Genomic DNA, 23,109 nt, shown 5'->3' with positions numbered 1-23,109 from the left:
AAATCTGCCAGTGCTTTGAAGTTAATTTCGGAAACTGCTTTTTTCGGTTTATGGATGCCTTCTTCTGCACGCAGGAGCCGTAGGAACGTAATGCCTGACTAACCGTGGTTGTTGCTTTTGTTTTCTTCTTTGCTTCCTCCAATATTTACTACACATGCAAAGGGTACCTTAAGATGTTTGATATACCCCCTGGTGCTAGACATGTGTTAATCCAAGAAGACGAGGCTTCTCCTCATGTTCTTGGTAAGTGTTTCAGTCTGCTGGCTGTGCTTTATCATGCTCTGAAACGTAGAAATGTCAAAGAAATGATACATGGATATGGATACATGTGTATGTGTGTATCTGTGTCCATGTATATGCATAGGTGTCTATATCTATGTACACGCATAGGTCTGCAAGGTTCAAAATTACATGTAAATTCATCATTACCTGATTTTCGTTGGTCATGTCTCCCAACTATTCTTTCTTTACAATAAGAAATATTCACAACTAGAGTTTTAATTTCTGGTGAAACCTGGATTGGTTCATTAGGACATGAGGGAAAAAATAATTTGGTAAGTGTGAATTTGTTATACATTTTTATTCTGTTATTGGGAGATGAAAAAAACCTAAAATATTAGTAAAATGCACTAAATTAAGGAATAATATCAGAAAAATTTGCCATGTTTATGTTGACAAATTAATTCTGATATTTTGGTTGATGCCATACTGTATGCTTCTTCTTTTAGTGCATTTTAAGTTCTTTGACTGAAAAGCAACCACATCCAGGTTGTGCTAGTCCAGGAAAGAGTTTCCTATGTCTGTTATGTGTCCAGTTTGACTGGCACATACAGAATCGTTTTCTGCATGTTTTCTGTTTATTACCTGCAAATTATCCTGTTTATAATTTCCAAAAGAAGGTTTTTTCCTCCTTTCTACATTAGAAGATCATGTAGAAATGTCATTCTAGAAGGGTTTATATTTAAAGTGAATGCACAAATGTAAACATAGCTTTCACATATTCCTTGAACCATTAAATCACTAAGAAGATTTCTGAAACTGACACATCTGTCAAACCTATGAAAATATATAGTAAATTGCTTTTCTAAATACATGTAACTTCAAAGTGTATTGTTTTATGGTGTTTCATGGAATTTTTTCTTAGTATTTAAAATATATTTACTACTAGATTCCAAAACAGTCTCCACTGTCTAGCTGCAGTCCTTTATCCCATAATTGAAATTCCCTACTTTTTATTCTGGAATTCAGATTATCTTTGGAAAAAATAGTTTAAAATCTCAAGAGGAATAAGTGTATTTAACTAAAATTACTCATGTTTTCTATACATTTTTAGTAATAGTAATTACTTTTGAAATTTTATTTTCTGATATCATTAAATACCAATGTACCTCCAAACTTTAAAATCCCTTTTTTTATTTTTATTCATTAGAGAAAGCATTTTATTTAATAATATATAGAAAATCTGTAATATATTACAATTTCTGTCACCAGTAAAGAGCTTTTCCTGACCATTTAAGTAGGTAATGTGACCTTAGAATTTTACAGTTGTCAGGATTAATTGCTTGTTGGCCTAAAAATTAGTTCAACAATTTTGAGTACCTTTAATATTTTGACTTAACTTGAAAGAGCTACACAGTTAAAAAAAAACAAAGGCATTATGTTATATGCTGTCCTAGTATAAGTCATTTGTATTACTTGTTGTAGAAGAAGCCAATATTTTAAAAATATTTCCAGCTTCCTGAGGAAATGTATGGGATGAATGAGTTAGAAAGTGTTAACTGCTTTGGCAGTGTTTTTGAATGGGAATATTTGTTAATTTTGATTTTCTATCTCACCATCTTGCCACTATTTTTAACTGGCTAGGAAGGCTTCTTGAGAATTTTGAATGCCTACTTAATGAAGTATGAGTCCTATCAGAAGTAACACTCATTTTAATTGCTTTGAATACTCATAAACACGGTCTTTCATTCATAGAAGGGGAGAGACTTAACTGTGAATCTTCAAAGCTATAATAAGATAAAATGTATGCCGGTTACTCATTTTTCTTTCTTTAGCAATTAAGAATCAGGCTACAGGCCACTATATTTTAAATGGCAAAGGAGAGGAAGCCAAGTCAAAGACCTTCATAGATCTTGGTGTGGAATGGGATTATAACATTGAAGATGACATTGAAACTCTTCACACCGATGGACCTTTACATGATCCTGTTATTGTTTTGGTATGTGGCATTACAGGCTCACTGTGTAGTTGGTTTACTTTATATTTTTTATAATTAATTTATTTCAATTATAATTAATTTTATAATTAAATGTTTAATATAATATAAATAATTATAATTAATTTTATTTACTTGTTTTTAATAACTCCATTTATCCTTCCTCTTTATATTCTTTGGGGAACTTTGTCATATATTTTATTATATATATATTATAAACCAAATACAGTATTATGATCTTTGATTTTAGTAATCAGTTATCTTTTAAAGACAAGAAAAGAAAAAATAGATTTTTATATTTACTCACATATTTAGCATTGTTGATGGTCTTCATCTTTCCTGGTAAATCTGATTTTCTGTTTAGCACCCTTCACCTTTGATATAATGAACTTCCTTTAACATTTCTTGTGCTATGGGTATGCATGCTAGCAAGTTACTCTCTCTGCTTTCACTTCTCTGAAACGTCTTTATTTCACTCTCATTCTTAAAGGATATCTTCACTGGATATAAAATTGGAAGTGGCTAGCTTGTTTGTTTTTTTCTCAGCACTTTAATGATGTTTTTCTGTCATCGTAGAGAGGTCCAGGAATTTGGGGTCTCATCTAGGAAACAGATGTGACCATGAGGTGTCAGTAGCACCCAAACATGTCATTCAGGTGATGCCTCAGCAGGTTGGCCTGTGAGGCCACCTTCAGGAAGAAGACAAGGGCAAAGGAACTTTTGGGGGGAGGGGAAACCCGAGAAGGGATTTTGTGTCCAGGTGACGTTGCCCAGCAGCACAGTGGGGAGACTCTGGGTTGGAGAGCTTCAGAAGGCAGCAGCAGCAGCCTGGGATCCTGATAACCACAAAGTCTTATTTATAATTAGTGGATTTGGGGTCCAGTTTCATAAGGGTGTGCAAAGCAAGCAGGCTCTGTTCTTCAGTTGCTCAGTCATGTCTGACTCTTTGTGACCCCATGGACTGCAGAACACCAGGTTTCCCTGTCCTTCACTTATCTCCTGGAGTTTGCTCAAACTCATGTCCATTGAGTTGATGAAGCCATCCAACCATCTCATCCTCTGTTTCCCCCTTCTCTTCTAGATGGTTAGAAATCTACTTCTTTGGGCTACATTTGAAACAATTGGCCATGTGAAAATCCGAGTTTGGTGCCAGTGGATTTTTGAGCTAATCGGTCTGAACTTGCTGTGTATAAATAAGTGACCTAGGGAGCAATATACAGGAGCCATCATTGACTCATTTATATAACATTTGTCTTCTCGAATCCATTGTTTATGATGAGAAGTAAGCTTCATTTAGGTTGCTGCTGTGCATTTCGTGTGTCAATATTCTCTGGATGCATTTTACAATTTTCTCCTTATCTTTTTGTCTTGGATTGGTTTGTAGTTTGACTGTGGCATGCTTACTTTGTGATGTTCTTTGTATGTATCCTGCTTGGGGTTCACCAACTATCTTGGCTCTATAGATTGATGTTTTTCACTAAATTGAGGTAAATTTTCCACATGTTTTCAAGTTTACTTTTCCCCCATCTCTTTCTTTCTATTCCTGGGATTCATGTACATGTATGTGAAACCAGTTGAAATTGTTTCATGAGACTTGTGAACTCTGCTCATCCTTTTGTAATTGCTGTCTTTTCTCTGTCCTTCAGGTTAGATAATTTCTGTTGAACTGTGTTCAAATTCATTGACTGTCTTATGTGAGCTCCAATCTGCCACTGAGCGCATACAGTAAAGTTTTCATGTCAGATAGTGTACTTTGTTTTCTAGAATTTCCTTTTTTTTTTCTTTTCTTATAATTTCCATTTTTCTGCTGAGATATCCATATATTTTCACTCATTACATCCAACTTTTCCTCTAAGTCTTGAGACTTCATATTGCCTGATTTTGTGGGCTCTTTTTTTTTTTTCTTGATTATAGTTCACATTTTCATACTTCTTATACTTTTTTTATTGCACACTGAGCATTAGAGATGTTAATTTGTCGGGCGTTTAGTTTACCTTGCCTTCCTTAAAAGCGTTGGGTTTTATTCTGTCTGGCAGTTAATTTATTGTCAGTTTCCGCTGATCCTTGGAGGCTTGGTTTTCCTTTCTGAGGGTTGATCTATTTCAGTTTTGTTCTTACTCTTAAGTCTTGGCTTTCTGGTGCCTTGACTGCATACCTGGAGTGTTCGGGAGGCCATGAGGGCACCTAGGGCCCTCATCCCTGCCTGCCCCGCGGTACCTCTGCCCTGCTCCTGGTGCCATGGCAGCCACGCATTGGTGGATAGCATGGTTTCTTGGCCTGGGGTGCACAGACCAGTCCTCTATGTAGAAAACCCATGCAGCTTTCTGGACCACCCTCTCTGAAGCCCTCTCTTCTTTAGTGCCGTGTCTCTGAAAGTCCCAAACTCCCCCCTCCTCCTCAGCTCAGTGAGACACTGACTTGGCTTGGGTTCCTGCTCTCCACACCAGGGTCCAGACCTGGCCCTGTCCAGAAGCCAGTACTTAACACGTTACTCTTCTCACTGAGATCATTATCCTTTACTGTGTTATTCATTGCAAGAAAAAACATTCCCTCAAATATTGTATCCAGTTTTATTATTTTTAATATCAGGAAGGCAACTCTATTACTGCCTCATGGATGAAAGCAGAAGCCATCATTTTGATTTGAAAAATATTGTTAGATTGTTTATACCAAACCAATATTTATTGGATTCCCTATAAAAATATTATACTAATCTAAAATAAATGATCTCACTAAATTTCAAATCTTTTTTCATTTGAAAATTATTTCTCTTTGATAAAGTGTCTGTTCAGATCTTTTGTCCATTGTAAAAGTAGGTTGCTTTTTTCTTTTTAAGTTTTCAGAGTTTTTTTATATACTCAATATATAAATCCTCTATGAAATGTGGCTTTTCAGATATTCTCTTCTAGTATGTAGTTTCTTTTCCTTCTCTTAGTAGTGTTTCTCATAAAAATATTTTAACTTTATTGAAGTCCAATTTATCAATTTTTCCTTTTATGGATCAAGACCTTCTTATTATATAAGGTTGTTTGTTTCTTTTCCTGATCCAGGATCAAAATTCTTTTTCTTCTATTTATTGTAACTTTTATGCTGCTGCTGCTAAGTCACTTCAGTCGTGTCTGACTCTGTGCGACCCCATCCCTGGGATTCTCCAGGCAAGAACACTGGAGTGGGTTGCCATTTCCTTCTCCAATGCATAAAAGTGAAAAAGTGAAAGTGAAGTCACTCAGTCATGTCTGACTCTTCGCGACCCCATGGACTGCAGCCTACTAGGCTCCTCCGTCCATGGGATTTTCCATGCAAGAGTACTGGAGTGGGGTGCCATTGCCTTCTCCAGTAACTTTTATAGTTTTACATTTATCCATTTTAAGTTTATTAACCACTTAAGCTAATTTTATACACATTTTGTCCACATTAGGGTCTTAGTTTTGTACATGGATGTCCATATGTTATCTATTCTTGCATAACAGATCACCCCAAACTTGGTGGCTGAACACAAGCAACATTATTATCTCATAGTTTCTCTGGGTCTGGAATCTGGGAATAGATTCCATGACTAGTTCTGGCTCAGGGTATCTCATGAGGATGCTCTCAGTTGAGGCTACAGTCACCTCAGGGCTCCACTGGAGAGACTCTTCTCAGTTCCCAGCTGAGTCACAGGGCAGTTGAAAGCCCTTGGAAGATTACTCCCGAGCTTCTTCATGTGGATGCTTAAGTAGAATGCTTAAGTGTCCTTATCACATGACAGCTGTCTTGCAGAAGTGAGTGATTCAAATGATCCAGAAAGTGAGAATGCAACCAAGACAGAAGTCCGTCTTTTTAACCTAACCTTAGAAATCACATCCTTTCACATCTGCTGCTATTTGCTAGAAGCAAGCCACTGGCCCAGGATCCACCAAAGGAGAGAAGAATTAAGCTCCACTTCTTGAGAGAGAGAAAGTGTCAAAGGACCTGCACACACATTTTTTAAGCCACCACAGTGTCCAGCACCATTTGTTGAAAGCAATGTCCATTCTCCATTAAGTTCCCTTTTCATCTATGTCAAAAGTTAATTACCCAAATTTATGTGGGCCTATTTCTGGATTCTCATTCTGTTCCACAGGTTAGATAATTTTATAGGAAAATACATATCAATCAAAGTTTATTTAGATTATTTTAAGTTTGATTGGTTGGAGATCAGAAGCTCTATTTTACTCGTATGTAATTACATTGCATTTTTCTCCAGCAGCAGGTGTCTGGCCTCAGAGCCTTCTTGCAGGGTTTCACCAATGATATGAGAGTGACCCCAGGGAGCCATGTGTAATTGATACAATCCTGTAAAAACTACATGAAAGTCAATAAAAACTATTTATAAAAAAGAGTGCTTTGCTAGAAGAGTAAAGATCACATAAAAAGCTGAGAATATGCTTGCAAAGTTTATTATAAAAGGATTAATATTTCTATTGCTTGGATTACATGAAAAAAAGAATATGTATAACAATAAAATAAAGAGGATCTGACATGAACACGCAATGCATGGTGTTCAAATGCATGGTCACAAAATACAAGTGACCAATAAACTTAGGAAAATTAATTTTTACTATGTATCAAATAAATAGCAATTAAAACAACAATCTTTTGCCCATTCAGTTAACAAAGAGGAAAATGATTTAATACGCAGTGCTGAATGGGAGCACCCTCATATACTCTCATCAGGAAAATAATAATTGTTTTAACTATTCTGAAGGGCCATTCGCTTGGTCTATTATGAGAACTATAAAAAAGTGTTTGTACCCTTTACCACATTAAGGAAAATCAGAAATTATCACAAAAATAGGTTAATTTTAATCAAAATATAGATAATAATTTTTCTGATTAAATAAGGTACACTAGGATTAAATGGGCTGCCCAGGTGGAACAGTGGTTAAGGATCCACCTGCCAATGTGGGGGATGCTGGAGGCCTGGATTAGATCTGTAAGTCAGGAAGATTCCCTGGAGTAGGAAATGATTACATACTCCACTATTCTTGCTGGAGAATCCCGTGAACAGAGGAGCCTGGCAGTCTACAAAAAGGCTCTACAGAGGAGCTTTTGCAGTCCATGGGGCTGCAAAGAGTTGGACACGACTGAGCGACTGAACATGCAGACATGCACTAAGAGTAAATACTATGCTGGCATTTAGAAATATATTTTCAAAGAATATTTACTGTCTTGGGAAATGTGTGACATGTTAAGTGAAATAAGCAAGACCAGAAAAGTATGTGTGTGTACACATACACACACACTCACACATATGCAAATATCTTGAGGTTCTATCCCAAAATAATAAAAGTGACTTTAGTTTTCTCTGGTTTCGTGGAATTATGGATGATTTTAATTTTCTTTATATTTTTTCATGATGTCTATATTTTCTGGATGGAACATTATTATCTTTATCACCATAACAAAAGTCTACTGTAAAGAGTAACAATTAAGTACACTCAGGAGATATGTAACTTGAGGAACTCTAAATTGAATTTTATTGTATTTTTATAAACTTTTTAATGTCAAGATACTTTATATATTTGCATTTTTTCTTAATCAAGACATACCTGTATTTTAGTGATAGAAAAAACACTCTATTTTTAGAAACTACTTGAAAGTCTTCCAGTTTTAATAAGATATGTATTCTGAAATATTTGTAATTTTTTCATTCAAATTTAAAACTCAGGCGATTTACATATCTATTTCATGTGTACGTTAGATTATCCCTCAGGAGAACGATACCCGCTCTAGCCTGACATATAAGTACATCATCCATGAGGACTCCGCACCTACAATCAACAGCAACAATGTCATCCAGGAAGAATTAGATACTTTTGAGTGGGCATTGAAGAGCTGGTCTCAGTGTTCCAAACCCTGTGGAGGAGGTAACAAATTGAACACATTTATTATATTAAAATGTAATTCATATAAAAGCCAATCTTCTTCCTTCTGCCTTAAGGATTGTGTCTAACTGAGGATACAACCTGAGAAACACCAGACATAACCAGAACTTAAATATAAAGCATTTTGACTGAAATCTCAGGATCTACAAATGATAGGAATCCATTCATATCAATAGTAGACCATCTTAAAATTCCTTGGCCCTTCCCCTGTCTTATACCCATGCAGTGGTAACCCTTAGTCTCTTTATTCTTTCCTGACTCTCCCAAACTTCCGTGTCCTTTGGTTCTTACCTTCCTTCTCCTCCACTTTGACTTTCCATACCTATGCATTGCTCGTCAGCATTAATAATGAAAGAGCTCTTAGTTGCACCATGTACCAGATACTATTTTAAGTGTTTCACATTTTAATGATGAATGGCTCTAAGAGGTTGGTACTATTTTTACCTCTGTCATACTGATGGGGAAACTGATGCCCAGGGAAGATCAGCACTGTAAGATACACACCCAGGTAGGTGGCCTGGCTTCTTCGTACCTGTTTGTACTGCATTCTGCTACCTGTCTGCTCTCTCTCTGGAGTAGATCCATTAAGCTCATCTCAGACTTTCTCAATCTTTCCCATCATCCATTCCTCTAGTTTGGAACAACAAGTGCTCCACAATGGAGCTAGCCTAGACAGAATTCTCTCATCATAGTAACACTTAATGGTTGAAAACAAGAAATTACTCATTATAATAATGAATGCCTGGGTAAATATTTATACTTGTAAATTCAAAGATATATTTTTAAAGTTTTTTTCTCTAGAAAGGACATACAATGTTTTTAGATAATTAGTTAAAATGACACTTTAGGTACTTTCTTAGTGGTTCAGTGGCTAAGACTGCACTTCTGCTGCAGAGGGCACAGGTTCAGTCCCTGGTCAAGGAACTAAGATACTGCATGCCACGAGGTGTGGCCAAAAACTAAATAAAATAAAAATGATACTTCATCTCTCACAAAGTGATTAAATTTGGATCCTCCTACTGCATCTGCCTGCAGTACAGGAGACCCAGGTTTGATCCCTGGGCCAGGAAGATCCCCCGGAGAAGGAAATGGCAATCTACTCCAGTATTCTTGACTGGAAAATCCTATGGAAAAAGGAGCTGGCAGGCCATAGTCCTTGGGGTCACAAGAGTTGGATACGACTTAGTGACTAAACCACCACCAACCACCGCTGCATCCTCAACATATACTTGGTCACAAGACTTTCAGATACACCTTTTTAATATCTACTAGATCTATTCCTCCCTCATCAGGTTCCCTTCTCGACTTTGAAAGGGAAGATTCTTGCAGAAGTCTCTAGCCAACTAAATTGATATTCTTCATTTCTAGGTAATTTCTTGACTGGATGAATGAATGAATGAATGAGTAGAATTATATTCCCTGATTCAGATCCTTCTTTCTCTCAATATGTTACCCTGAAGACAAAAGATAATTTATGTAATATTCTTGACCAGAGTGAAAACCTGAATCGAACCATTAGGAGACAGATAAACCCAGATTGTGGGACATTTTACAAAACAGCTCACTTATCACCTCAAAAATATTAAAAGACAGAAAGAGATTAAAATTAGTCCTGATTAAAACTACTCCTGATTAATTCCATGACAATTAAATGCAATGCATGATCTTTGATTGGAGAAACATTTTTATAGAGTACATTATAGGGCAATTGATAAATTTGGAATACCATCTTTATATTAGATAATAGTATTATATTTGTGTTAAATATTCTGATTTTAAGAGTATATTGTGGTTATGTGGGAAAATGTGCTTGTTATGAGCTATATGCTGAGGTATAGAAGTGAGGAATCAGAATGTTAGCAACTGACTCTCAAAAGGTTCAGCAACATTTTATATGTAAATGTATATGTGGTACTGGTCTAGCTGCTAAGTCATGTCCGACTCTTGCTTTTCCATGGACTGTAGCCTGCCAGGTTCCTCTATTCATGGGATTCTCCAGACAAGAGTATTGAAGTGGACTGCCATTTCCTTCTCCAGAGGATCTTCCCAACCCAAGAATCGAATCCGGGTCTCCTGCATTGCAAGCAGATTCTTTACTGATATAATCTGTTTATTATATGTTATAATTAATATATATGATATAAAAATATGTATATCAAATATGCTGACATGGTAACAAAAGCATGTTAATCTTAATCTCGGTGTAAGGCATATTCATTGTGCTTTCCTTACACTTTTTTAGACTTAAAATTTTCCAAAATTAAAAAATTATATATATATATATATTTTTAAACGTCCAAGTTGGTGCCTGGGGAGACCCTCAATAACTCCCTGGATAAAGTCTAAACATTTGTCTGGCCCGCAGGTCTTTTAAGATTGGATCCCAACTTCAGCCATTCAAAGAGTCCTGCAGTTTTCTATGTCATTTCATTTGCTTGGAGTATTATTCTGCTTCATTCTCTTTGTTGTTTAGTCGCTAAGTCATGTCCAACTCTTCTGGGACCCAGACACGGATACTGGAGTGGGTTGCCATTTCCTACTCCAGGGGATCTTCCTGACCCAGGGATCGAACTCATGTCTTCTACAGGGGCAAGCAGGTTCTTTACCACTGAGCCACCAGTGAAACCCATTCCCTTTACTGGTGCTATCTGAACTTCAGGATTCTGCCCAGGGAAGTGCTGATCTTGTAAACATTCTCTGTCTCTCCTCCAGCTAAGGTAGAGAACTTCCCCTCTGTGTTCCTTTGCTGCCCTCTACAGTCAATTATTGACATAGCTTTGTAGAAGCCTATGTCACTAGGTATGACATAGTTTTCCTATCTGACTATCTTACTAGACTGTATTTCAGGATCTAGTTCATTAACAAGCATGCAGTTGCTATTTAATACTTTATAATATTTATTAAAGGATTTTTGTTGATTTAATTTTTATTTGATTATTTAATTTGCTTCTGGAACTAGAGCACCTAGAACCGTGCCTGGCTCAATAAATACTTGATGAATGAAATGAATGAATAAATGATCAAATAGGTGACAGAATGAATAAATGATTAAATCAAAAATATATTTGCCTCCCCAGGTTTTCAGTACACTAAATACGGATGCCGTAGGAAAAGTGATAACAAAATGGTTCATCGAAGCTTCTGTGAGGTCAACAAAAAGCCAAAACCTATTAGAAGAATGTGCAATATTCAGGAGTGCACACATCCACTGTGAGCATTCATTTTACCTATCCTTATATACCAAGGACAAAATGAAAGGGATTTAAACGTCATTAGCTCTTTTTAGTTTTAATTTTATTTTTAGTCAAAGCTAATATGTGTACCTGCTTACAGTGATCAGATCATTTCACAGGAATTATATAAACCTTTAGTCCTGTGTTTTTAACCATATTTCTGCTTCTCGCTTTTACTTCTGCTTCTCTACCTTATTGACGTATAGTTAAGTTACAATACTGTGTTAATTTCAGGTGTGCAAGAAAATGATTCCGTTTTTTTCAGATTACCTGACTTTATAGGTTATTACAAGATATTGAATATAGTTCCCTGTACTACACAGTAAATCCTTTTTGCTTTTCTATTTTAGGTGTAGTAGTTTGTACCTCTTAATCCCATACTCTTAGTTTCTTCCTCCTCACCTCCCTTTCCCCTTTGGTCCATAAGTTTGTTCTCTATGTCCATTTCTGTTTTGTTTATAGATTTGTTTGTATGTGTGGGCTGTGCTTAGTCGCTCAGTCATGTCTGATTCTTTGTGATCCGATGGACTGTAGCCCGCCAGGCTCCTCTGTCCACGGGGACTCTCCAGGCAAGAATACTGGAGTGGGTTGCCATGCCCTCCTCCAGGGGATTTTCCCAACCCAGGAATCGAACCCAGGTCTCCCACATTGCTGGTGGCTTCTTTACCACCTGAGCCACCAAATACTTGACTTTATCTTTCTTGGGTCTACTGAGTTAATTACCATATATCCAGGTTTCCCTGGTGGCCAAAAGTACCTATGACTATGAAGTATATACCTCTCATGTAATACCTGTCTTCAAATGAGAGTCACTATTGAAGTCTTCAAAACTGAGTAAACTTTCTCAGTTGCCACCATTCATTCTTACTGTCAGTTGACAAACCAGGGCAATCTTAAACTCTAAAGAGCAAAAACTGCCAAGGTTTTAACTTGCTTATATTTTGGTGCTGCATATATGGGCTTCCCAGGTGGCTCAGTGGTAAAGAATCTACCTGCCAATGCAGGAGACACAGGTTCAATACCTAGGTTGGAGAAAAAAATGGCAACCCGCTCCAGTATTCCTGCTTGGGAAATCTCATGGACAAAGGACGCTGGTGGACTACAGTCAGACCTGACTTAGTGACTAAAGAGCAACAACACCAAGCTTCATATATACAGAAATTCTAAAAAATGCAGAGAGAAAGTAACTTTGGAAAGGACAAACAGTATGCTTCCATTACATTCTGACAGATTGGTTAACTGGAGGTAATCAATGGTGACAACCCTTTGGGATATATGTAATGAAGAACTGTCTGTAATAGTGTATCCATAGCTAATTTGGAGAGTGCTGGGACACTGACATTGAATTTGGATGTGTAATTTGGGAATGTCCCCTAGGAAATCTTTTTTTAAATATCTGCTTGGAAATGTTTGTATCAGGTGCATTCATGGGAGCGGTTTCTGCTGAGGCACACAACTTTTATCAGGTCAATAAGGGCCTATACGGAGAACAAAATTTTTCAAACATAATGGATATGTCAGGTAGCCTTCACAGCAACAACCATAGAGATGGAACAGTAATCTCAGAATATTAAAACATGAGTAAAGTCATGAAGTAATGAAAAAGCAGTAGCAGTCAAATCAATTTGTCATGGCAGGGATCAGATGGATCCTTTTTATCTTTCCTTTGAGATATTTAACACCCTGAGGCAAAATAAGTTCATTGGCATCCTATTTTTAGATTCCACATATAAGTAATATCATATGATATTTGTCTTTCTCTGACTTACTTCACTTCCTATGATAATCTCCAGGTCCGTCCATGATACTGTGTATGGTATTATTTCCTTCTTTTTTTGATGAGTAATAGCAATCAGTAGACCACATCCTGTTTACCAGTGGGGGCTAGTTTTGAAAACTACCATCATGCCTGAATCTAAGGGGAAAACCTTAAGATGCGTTTCCAAAGCCCTCTGTCCTCTGTAGATGATCCTTTTGGAAGAGAGAAGGTTGTGTCAAAGTCACCTGGGAGGCCTAAAAAACAGAAGTGTCAGATCTATTTTTGTTAGAAAGTTGTAAGACTGATGCATCCAGATATCTGAAGTGGCCCCCTGGGTGGCAGCTCACCCAGACAGCAGGAAAAAACCTAGGCTTACAGTGCAGGAAAGGGGGCGCGCGGTGCACCGGGGTTACCGTGGGGGACAGTGTCACTAAGCCCTCCCCCCACCCCTGCAGCTGGGCGGCGGAAGAGTGGGAGCATTGCACCAAAACCTGCGGCGCCTCCGGCTACCAGCTCCGCACCGTGCGCTGCTTGCAGCCGCTCCACGACGGCACCAACCGCTCCGTGAACAGCAAGTACTGCCCCGGCGAGCGGCCCGAGAGCCGCCGGCCCTGCAACAGACTGCCCTGCCCGGCCCAGTGGAAGACGGGGCCCTGGAACGAGGTGCGTGTGCGAACTCTGAGCGCCCGGGGAGGGGGGACAGGGAAACATGTGTGTGGAAACACGTGAAACATTTTAATTTCGCTTCTGTATCCGGTGGGCTTTGTGTGAATGGAGAAGCTGTCACATTGTTTGGAATCAGTAAGCACCTGGGCATATTAAGAAAAAATGGTATTTTAAAAGTGTTTGCATGTAAGATTCATTGATGGGGGCAAACCACATTTGGATGCTTTGGGATACAAAGCTGTCTAAAAGGTGACTGATTTTCTAATATTAGTGTTGACCGCACTGTCCCTCCTAGATAACTTTTAAATCCCTAACCTTGAATGCAGGGCCCTTCCCTGTGTGACACCCCACTGTTTTTTTTTTGTGTGTGTGTATTTTTAATTGAGGTATAATTGATACAACACTACCTTAGATTCAGGTGTACAACTTAATGATTTGGTATTTGAATACATTGCAGAATGGTCACCAACAATAAATAAATAAATCCCACAATAACTCTTCTTGATCCATCTTCCTTTATGCCACCTCTTTGTCCCAGTCTGAGGAAACTGTTCACTGTTCCAAAGACCAGCTGGTTGGAGCCTCCTCCCTTCTGGCTGGCTTGCCCTTCCCTCTCTGCCTATCTGACTATCTGCCCATCATCCATCAAGGCTCAGCTGCATGGTCCAAAATACCACCTTCCAGGGGGTGCCTTTTCTGCAGTCCTTCCTCTTCATTCCAAAAGCAGAAGCCTACCAATGGCTTGCTGATCACAGCAGTGTATCACAGCTCCTGTCTTTCAACCTATGCTCAGCCCTAGTCCAAGCATTTCTCAAAAAAAAAAAAAAAAAAAAAGGTACTTTGCTTCCCCAGTGCCCAGGTGGTGCCTGTCTGAATAACGTCTGTTTGGTGACTGGCTGAATCAGTGTCTCGGTCCTTGTATTAACCAAAGATCTTTGATGTTTCTAAAGATTCCAAATAAGGAATTATGGGGCCATAGAAGAGTGGCTAGGAGGACAGGAACTCAAAAAAGCAGATAGGGAATGAAAGAGGAAGTGGAGAGCAGAGCCAGGATGGAAGGAACAAGCCAATGAAGGTTCCCTGCACAGGACTAGAAGAACTCACCTTTCACTCTCTTCAGAGCCCTGGAACAAGACTTCTTCCTCTACAGATCCTGCCTAGACCAATAGCATGGCTGTCTCTGGACTTAGTTCTAGAGCAGTTAGCCCCTTCCTTAAATAAATGAATTTGTGGGAATAGAGTAATAGTAGTTCCAACACAGCACATGAGTCAGTTTGCCATCTGTAAGGAAGGTGAGAGAAGGGAAAGCTCAATCCGAGATCCGCTCCCTGAAAATGGACTCCACCACTGGTTTTAGGAACTGGCAGAAGGTGTTAACACTGTAACAATGACTTCTTCAGCATCAAATGCTTCCTAAGTGCCGGACTTACCTGCTTTACATACATCGTTTCCTTTGCCTTCATTTACTCCAACTATTCTGTGAGGCTTTCAGAGAAAGAGCAATGTTCCCAGGCTGGTGAAGGATGGAGCCAGGGTATAAACAGGATTCTCTGCCTCCAAAGTCACTGGAACACCGCGCAGCAGAGAAGGAACCCCAGCGCGGTGTATGCATGTATGCTTGTGCGTGCCTGTGTGTGCCTGAGTGTGCACATGGGGGAAGGAAGAAAGGCCGTCTTGGTGGAGTAAAACGTCTACAATCGTAGCCTTTGTTTCCGTAGTGTTCAGTGACCTGCGGTGAGGGAACAGAGGTGAGGCAGGTCCTCTGCAGGGCCGGTGACCACTGCGACGGGGAGAAGCCTGAGTCTGTCCGAGCTTGTCAGCTGCCTCCTTGTAATGGTAGGTATGACCCTGATTGATTTCACTGTTCTGACCATGGTTCACTTTTTTCTTTATTTTGATTTTTTAATTAATTCATTTATTTTAATTGGGAAAATTACTGTGATGGCTTTTGCCTTACATCAACATGAATCGGCCATAGGTATGCGTGTTCCCCCCATGCTGAACCCCCTCCCCGCCTCCCTCCCCTACCCTATCACTCTAGGTTGTCCCAGAGCATCGGCTTTGGGTACCCTGCTTTATGCATCAAACTTGCACTATGACTATGTTTTTGAGCCTCAAAAGAGGAGAATTTCCTTTCGGGACAAGCTCTGGAATTCCCATTTACTTATTGAAAAATAACTTTAGGAAAACATACTTGAAATATTAGCCTAATACAGTTCTTTAAGATGGGTGTCTGAGGCAGCATCCCCTCCAGTTAATTACCATCACCACTGCAGCCTCCATGGTCCCCAGTGGACGGTAATGCTGGGGTGAGGGCTGTATCATGTATATGAAGTTTCTGTCAATCTGTGTTTCTAGAAGAATCTACTTCTTTCCTCTCTGATTTGCTTTATAACTTCAGATTATTGTTAAAGGCATCGTAATGGAGAATGTTTTGCAATGTTTTACTAAAATTATTCAGTTGAGACATGCAGATGATAAATGTCATTCACAAAGCTGTTTCCAATACCTGCATCCATAGCCATGAAAGTGAAAGTCGCTCAGTCATGTCCGACTCTTTGTGACCCCTTGGACTATACAGTCCATGGAATTTTCCAGGCCAGAATACTGGAGTGAGTAGCCTTTCCCTTCTCCAGGGAATCTTCCCAACCCAGGGATCAAACCCAGGTCTCCCGCATTGCAGGCATATTCTTTACCAACTGAGCCACAAGGGAAGCCCAGGAATACTGGAGTGGGTAACCTATGCCTTCTCCAGTGGATCTTCCCAACCCAGGAATCGAACTGGGGTCTCCTGCATTGCAGGTGATTCTTTACCAATTGAGCTATGAGGGAAGCCCAAATATTCAACAAACGTGCTTGCAAAATAGGCACCTTGTATCTAGGCTAAAATTTGCTTGACCTATTCCTTCAGTATTGCAAAAACAGAGGCTCTTTTCTTTATTTTAAAGTGCAGATCTTCCTCAATTTACAGGAGAGTTATATCCTGATAAACTCTTTCTGAGTTGAAAATACATTCAGTCAAAAATTCATGTAATACAACTAACTTACAAAACAGGGCTTCCAAGGTGGCTCAGTGAAAAAGAACCTCCCTGCCAACGCAAGAGATGTAGATTCCATCCCTAGGTGGGGAAGATCCCCTGAAGGAGGAAATGGCAACCCACTCCAGTATTCTTGCCTGGAGAATTCCATGGACAGAGGAGCCTGGTGGGCTAAGGTTGCAAAGAGTCAGACATGACTGAGCATGCATGCAGATGTCATCGCATGTGCACAACTTACTGAACACCATGCCCTAGCCTTAAACATGCTCTTAACACTTACGTTAGCCTATACTTGGGCAAAATCATCTAACTCAAAGCCTATGAATAGTTGTCTGGGTACAGTATGATTAAAAGTCATTTGCCCTGGTGATCACCTGACTGGGAGCTGCGGCTGCTGCCCTGCCCAGCATCATGAGAGGAGCATTCCATTTACCACTAACCCGGAAAAGATCCAAATTCAAAATTTGAAATACAGTTTCTACTGAGTGTATATGGCTTTCACGCCATCTTGAAATCCATAAATCAAAAGTGGAACCGTCATGAGTCCGGGATGTCTGTATAATTCAATTTGCTGTTGTAATAAATAGCATATATTGGATGGTTTCCGCTTCTATAGCTGTCTCCTTCTTCTTCCTTTTCTGTCGCTCTCTACATCTGCCTGTGTGCTGTCTGTCTCATCTTGTGTCTCCACTTCACTCTCCTCTCGTTTCCTCTGTGGGTCTCACTCCTTGTTCCTGATTTGCTGGCAGCTGCTGTTTGTGGGTTGCTCACTTTCTGTGTGGGTTGCTCACCCCACACATGCCTTTTTCCACTCACTTTTTCTTCTCTCCCTCTCTCACTCACTCTCTTTCTCTCCTAGTCTCCCTTCCTCCTCCTCATCTCTCTCTTTCTCCTGCTCTCTCTTTCCCTTTCCTCTTCTCTCTGTCCCCGTGTCTTCCTGACTCTTCTTTTTCTTCATTTCCCTCTTTTTCTCTCTGACACCCCTCATCCTTCCCTTTCTGGCGCATGTGTCTAACAGTGTCTTTCTTTCTCCTCCACTTTCGTCTCTCCTTTCTTCCCGCTCCCTGTCTCTGCCACTCCTCCTCTGTCTCTCCATCTTCCCATTTCTTACTTTCATCCCCCTCTCTTGTCTTCCCCGCCGTCTTTCTCTCCCAGCCCCCCGTGTCCCTTCCCTTCTGACTCCCCATGCCTGTCTCTCTCTCTCTCTCTCTTCCTATTCTCCCACTGCCTGTCTGATCTTCCGAAGTAACCTGATGAATTATTTCTCTGCATATTTTCCTTTGATAATGTAGGGTGGCATGAACAAGTATGACCAGGAGGGGGAGACAAAGGACTTACATACTTAATCATTTTTCTCTGGAAAGTATATTTGAAAGTTCAAAGCACAAGTCAAAGTTAAAAGAAAAAATTTACCTACTGAGAAGCTGTAAATTTACTGTCACCATAATATTTTACTCTTATGTAAGTGTTGCTGTCAGAAGGCTAAACACTTTGTGAGTAAGCTTTATTGCTCTTAATAACTGGTAGAACTGTATACTTCTGCAAATATGCCCAATTGTCAGCAGGTATGTGCTTGATTCTCTTCCTTAATCCAAAAGAAAATATTATAGGCATAGAAAGACATAAGCATAGAAAAAATAATTTGGATACGATAAGGGATTGATACTTGACGTAAAACCCATTAATTTGCAGGGATTTGCAACCTAATTAAGATTACAAGCTAATTCTTTTCTAGTATGAGATATTCAAATGCATCATATTGTGTCATAGGTATGTAAATGTCAGGCAAAAATAAGTCATCTTAGAGTTTGGGAAGTGTACATGACATTCTAACTCTAACAAAGGTGATAAGGTTAATCTCTATTGGTCTTGCCAGCTGACCCTCCTTTTTTGATCCCCGCCCCTAAACTTTAGAAAAGGGATTCAATTTCTTTGGCAAGTTATATAGCAAGTTCCTTAACTAGCAATGTAGAATTACCCAACATTACATTGTCATTGTGATTGTATTACATAAATGCCACAATTTATAATTCTTTGCATTTATTATTTGGATATGAGATCTGTATTCTGTGTTGGATTATATATATGGACTCTGCAAAGAATATGCCCTGGAATGGCTGAAAAGAAGTACAGACTTTTTATGAACTCAACAGTTGGATTTTTTGCAATCTAATTCTTACAACCTATGATTAATAAAATTTTAAAATAATGGAAATAGTATGTACAAACACACCTACCAAGTGTTTTATAAGTGGTACTTAGTATTCTTTAAAGTACTGTCAATCCGATAAAATTAACCATGTATTATTCATAAGAAAGTTGGCACATGTTACCCAGATTTGTACTTTCAAATAACAAATAACCTGAGAACATTCAATGGTGAACATGAAACTATTGCTTCACTCTGGAGAATATTCTCTGAATCAAAATTCTATCTTGATTTTTCTTTTAGTAGTATAGTTTCAAGATTTATTATGTTCCAACAGATCGTTAGTATTTCTTATTTTCAATTTAAACTTAATATGGAGACTACTCTATCATAAAGACAGAACTATCATAAAATTTTAAAAAGCAGATGCCTCTCTATGTCTTAAAAGTATGATAAAACAAATTCAATATTCTATTTTCTAAAATCAGAAATACATTCCTAAGAAGAAAAAATACCCTTGATCTGAAGACTCTTGATGGAGATGTGAAAGTGCTGGTCAATTCAAGTGCTTTGCACAGAGAGAACAACTTTTTTAGTACATTTATTCTAATATTCATATTTTAACGCAAAGGCTCATGTGGAAAACACCTATCAATGTTAGATCTTAGTTAAATCTTTTTATATTCATAAATGATTTTCATGCCTTTCCTCCTTTTATTTATTTTTAGTTCTATTTATTTTTATATTTAAAATGAAATATAGTCAGCATACAGTATTATGTCATTTCATTATGAAATGAGGACCACAGTAAGTCTGTGCCCATACAAAGTTATCACCATATGACTGGCCATTTTCCTTATGCTCTGTGGGACATCCCTGTGGCTTATTTATTTTGTAATTGGAGGTTTGTACCTCTGAATCTCCTTCACCTATTTTGCCCCTCCCTTAGCAACCACTCCTTTGTTCTCTGAATCTATGATTCTGTTTTTTTGTTTTGTTCTTTTTTAGATTCCACATATAAGTGAGTGCATACGATATACATCCTTCTCTGTCTATTTCACTTGGCATAATGCCCTCTAGCTCCATGCGTATTGCCCACCGTTTATGTTTGGACATATGTCTTACTTTGTTTTTCTCTGAATCTCTGTAGATGAGCCATGTTTGGGAGATAAGTCCATATTCTGTCAAATGGAGGTGCTGGCACGATACTGCTCCATACCAGGTTATAACAGGTTATGCTGTGAGTCCTGTAGTAAGCGCAGTAGCACCCTGCCACCGCCGTACCTTTCAGAAGCTGCTGAAATTCATGATGATGCTATCTTTAACCCCAGTGACCTCCCTGGATCTCTAGTGATGCCTACATCTTTGGTTCCGTACTATTCGGAGACCTCTGCTGAAAAGAAGAAATCTTTGAGCAGAATCTCTTCCATAGCAGGTCCAAATGAGCATGCTGCTTTCAGGCCAAACAGTAAATCCAATGGTGCTAACTTATCCCAGAGGCAAGCACAGCCAGCAGAAGATAAAACTCTGGGACCGGCCTCCCCACCCACCAAGAGTGGCCACCTCAGTTCATCTCCACAACTGGCTGCTGCCCCCTTCCTTGCAGCCAGTGATTCCATAGGTGCTTCTTCTCAGGCAAGAACCTCAAAGAAAGATGAAAAGCTTATTGACAAGAGACGTCCGCTAAGATCATCCACGTCGGAAAGATGAGCAAGTGAAGCCAAAAGGCTCGACGTCAGTGAAAAATCTAGAGGACCTGCCTCTCTCCATGGTGCATACAGCTTGTTTAAAGTGGAACTCTCCATAAATCATCAGCTCATTTTCTCTGTGAGTGGAAGAAAAAAAAGTGCTGGTTCACTTTCTAGTTGCTTTCGTCCTCCTTTTGTTCTGCCTCGACTCATTTACCAGAATTCATTGAAAGAAAGCACCAAAGATTATTGACCGGAGGAAAGTAAGTTGCTAGGTGTGTGGGTCATTTTCTAAAGCAGGAAAGGGACTGGAACCAATTGTGCATATCAGCTGATTTCTTTTTTAATTTTAAAAAATTACAGTAAAAAGAAAAAAGAGGTGCCAATGGTTTACACGTTAACAAAAAGTTTTGGAGCAAAGAATTCTTAGACTTGTATTCCTATTTATCTATATTAGAAATATTGTATGAGCAAATTTGCAGCTGTTTGTGTAAATACTGTATATTGCAGAAATCAGTATTATTTTAAGAGATGTCTCAACTGATTGTTTACTGTGTTACATTTCTGGATGTTCTAGGTGCCTGTCATTGAGTATTGCCTTATTTGACATTGTATGAGTTGATTTTCAAAGGAGAATATTACAAAGAAGTTAGAATCGCAGCTACTGACAATACAAAGGGTTGCGTTGTGAGGTTTTGTTTGATCAACAATGTGACATGTAAATTAAAGAAAAAGAATAGATAAGCTGCAGATACTACCTTCCATCCTTTAAATAAAGAAGAATAAGATTAGTGTCTTAGCATACTTGTAGTCACAGGGAACAGAGACCAGTAAATGAGCCCATGCAAGACAAAACAGAAACCCTTTAACCGGGGCTTCAATAGACACCGTTGATTTTCCTCTGTTCTTTTGTTGTTTTAAATCGTCCCATTGTTGACATATACAAATGTGTATACTCGATGTACTGTAATAATAATGACAAATGTTCTGAGATCATTTGTATGTTGGTAGCTGAGAAAAGCATCATGAAACTAGATTAACACTCAAATAGAGCAGGGCTGTAGGGCTCTAGAAGCAGGTTCAAGAAAGTATTTGTCAATGGTTGCGATATTTATTTTCCGCATGGTTCATATTCACATGCTCACAACCACAATGCATCTGACTGCAATAATGTGCTAGTAATTTATGTCAGTGATCACTTTACTTACAGTGAAGCCAGAAATTCCAGGGAGTAGATGTAAAGTATCTGTATATAGAATTCAGAACTGAAGATATTTATTAAAATTTGATTTTTTTTCTTGATAGTATTTTTATGTACTAAATATTTACTCTAATACCAATGACATATTTTGGTAAACTAGAGAGACATAACTAGAGCTGCATGCTTTGTTCTGTACATAGAGGAGAAGTTTAAGCAAACTAAAGCAGCCAAATCAAAGAACTAAATTTGAACAAAATTGATGTTATGCAAACCTTTTGCAATTTTAGAGGAGTTGATGCAAAGTTGGTAACTTGTTCCCCTTCAACGAAACATGAAATTGTATGGGCTCAGACAGCTAGCTGTTTAATGAAATATTAAATTAGGAACATCAGAAAAGAAGTATGTGAAAGAAATGAGTATTTCGTGAATTACACTTAAAAGGAAAAAGAAAGATAAAAGTTGTCAGCATAATGATTTTGAAGTCAGTTCCTGAACCATCTAAAAATACAGTTTGCAAACTAAAATGAAAATATGTTAACCTCTCAACACAGGGAATGTGCAAAAACTTTTTGCATTTTAACCATGGTAAAAATAACAGCTTCACCTATTGACTCTATACCTCTAAAGAATCGCTGCTACTTGGTGCAAGACTTTTGAAGGGCAAATGAATTAGGTGAATTCCAGATTGTAAATCTCTGAGCCTCAAGCAGAGTCTTTTTTTTTTCCCCCTAAAATTTCAGAATGAAATTCTCTCTAGTTCGCTTGCGTGTGCATGCATCTAATCCACAGGGGATTACAAAGAAAGCTGGTCACACACATACACCTCTCATAAAGATGTATATATTCATTGTACTTCTGATCTTTGAGCTTCCTTTTCTACTAAGCTAAAAATTCCTTTTTATCAAAGTGTACACTACTGATGCTGATTGTTGTATTGGGAGCACGTAGCAATAAAAATGTTAACAAAGTATAGACCTGGCTCAATTGAAATTTTTATCATCACTGAGTAATGGTAACCAAGTTCTTTCCTCCTACAAAGTGAAATAATATCAAGTTCAATTGCTACTTGTACTTTCTCCAAAGGGGCTCAAAGAAAGTGACAGGGTATCTTCTTTTCACATCAGGGTGTATCGTAATATTTTTTAAAAAAGAAAATAAGAGGTTATGACGTGACTTTTTTTGCCTAAGTCCATTCCACAGAACTTGAAGAGAGAGAAAGTGGCAATAATGCTAGTGGGATAAGAAGGAAAAGGG

The 23,109-nt window shown here is 38.5% G+C and overlaps 1 protein-coding gene across 5 annotated transcripts in view; it reads left to right on the top strand.

Moving 5' to 3' along the window:
* ADAMTS3 (ADAM metallopeptidase with thrombospondin type 1 motif 3) overlaps window positions 1-22,827 on the top strand; it is a 271,082-nt gene extending 248,255 nt beyond the window's left edge. For all 5 annotated transcript variants that reach the window (XM_043448574.1, XM_043448572.1, XM_043448573.1 and 2 more), the window contains 7 exons: window positions 163-243; window positions 2,055-2,218; window positions 7,938-8,103; window positions 11,199-11,331; window positions 13,569-13,776; window positions 15,498-15,615; window positions 20,117-22,827. In XM_043448574.1, the coding sequence (XP_043304509.1) occupies window positions 163-243; window positions 2,055-2,218; window positions 7,938-8,103; window positions 11,199-11,331; window positions 13,569-13,776; window positions 15,498-15,615; window positions 20,117-20,676 (1,430 nt within the window). In that variant the 3' untranslated portion in view covers window positions 20,677-22,827. The remainder of the gene's footprint in view (window positions 1-162; window positions 244-2,054; window positions 2,219-7,937; window positions 8,104-11,198; window positions 11,332-13,568; window positions 13,777-15,497; window positions 15,616-20,116) is intronic.
* The last annotated feature ends 282 nt before the right edge of the window (window positions 22,828-23,109 follow it).

Source organism: Cervus canadensis, chromosome 26 (assembly GCF_019320065.1).
Source record: "Cervus canadensis isolate Bull #8, Minnesota chromosome 26, ASM1932006v1, whole genome shotgun sequence".
Taxonomy (NCBI): domain Eukaryota; kingdom Metazoa; phylum Chordata; class Mammalia; order Artiodactyla; family Cervidae; genus Cervus; species Cervus canadensis.
The sequence above is the reverse complement of the archived record's forward strand: the minus strand, read 5'-3'. Positions and strand labels throughout refer to the sequence as shown.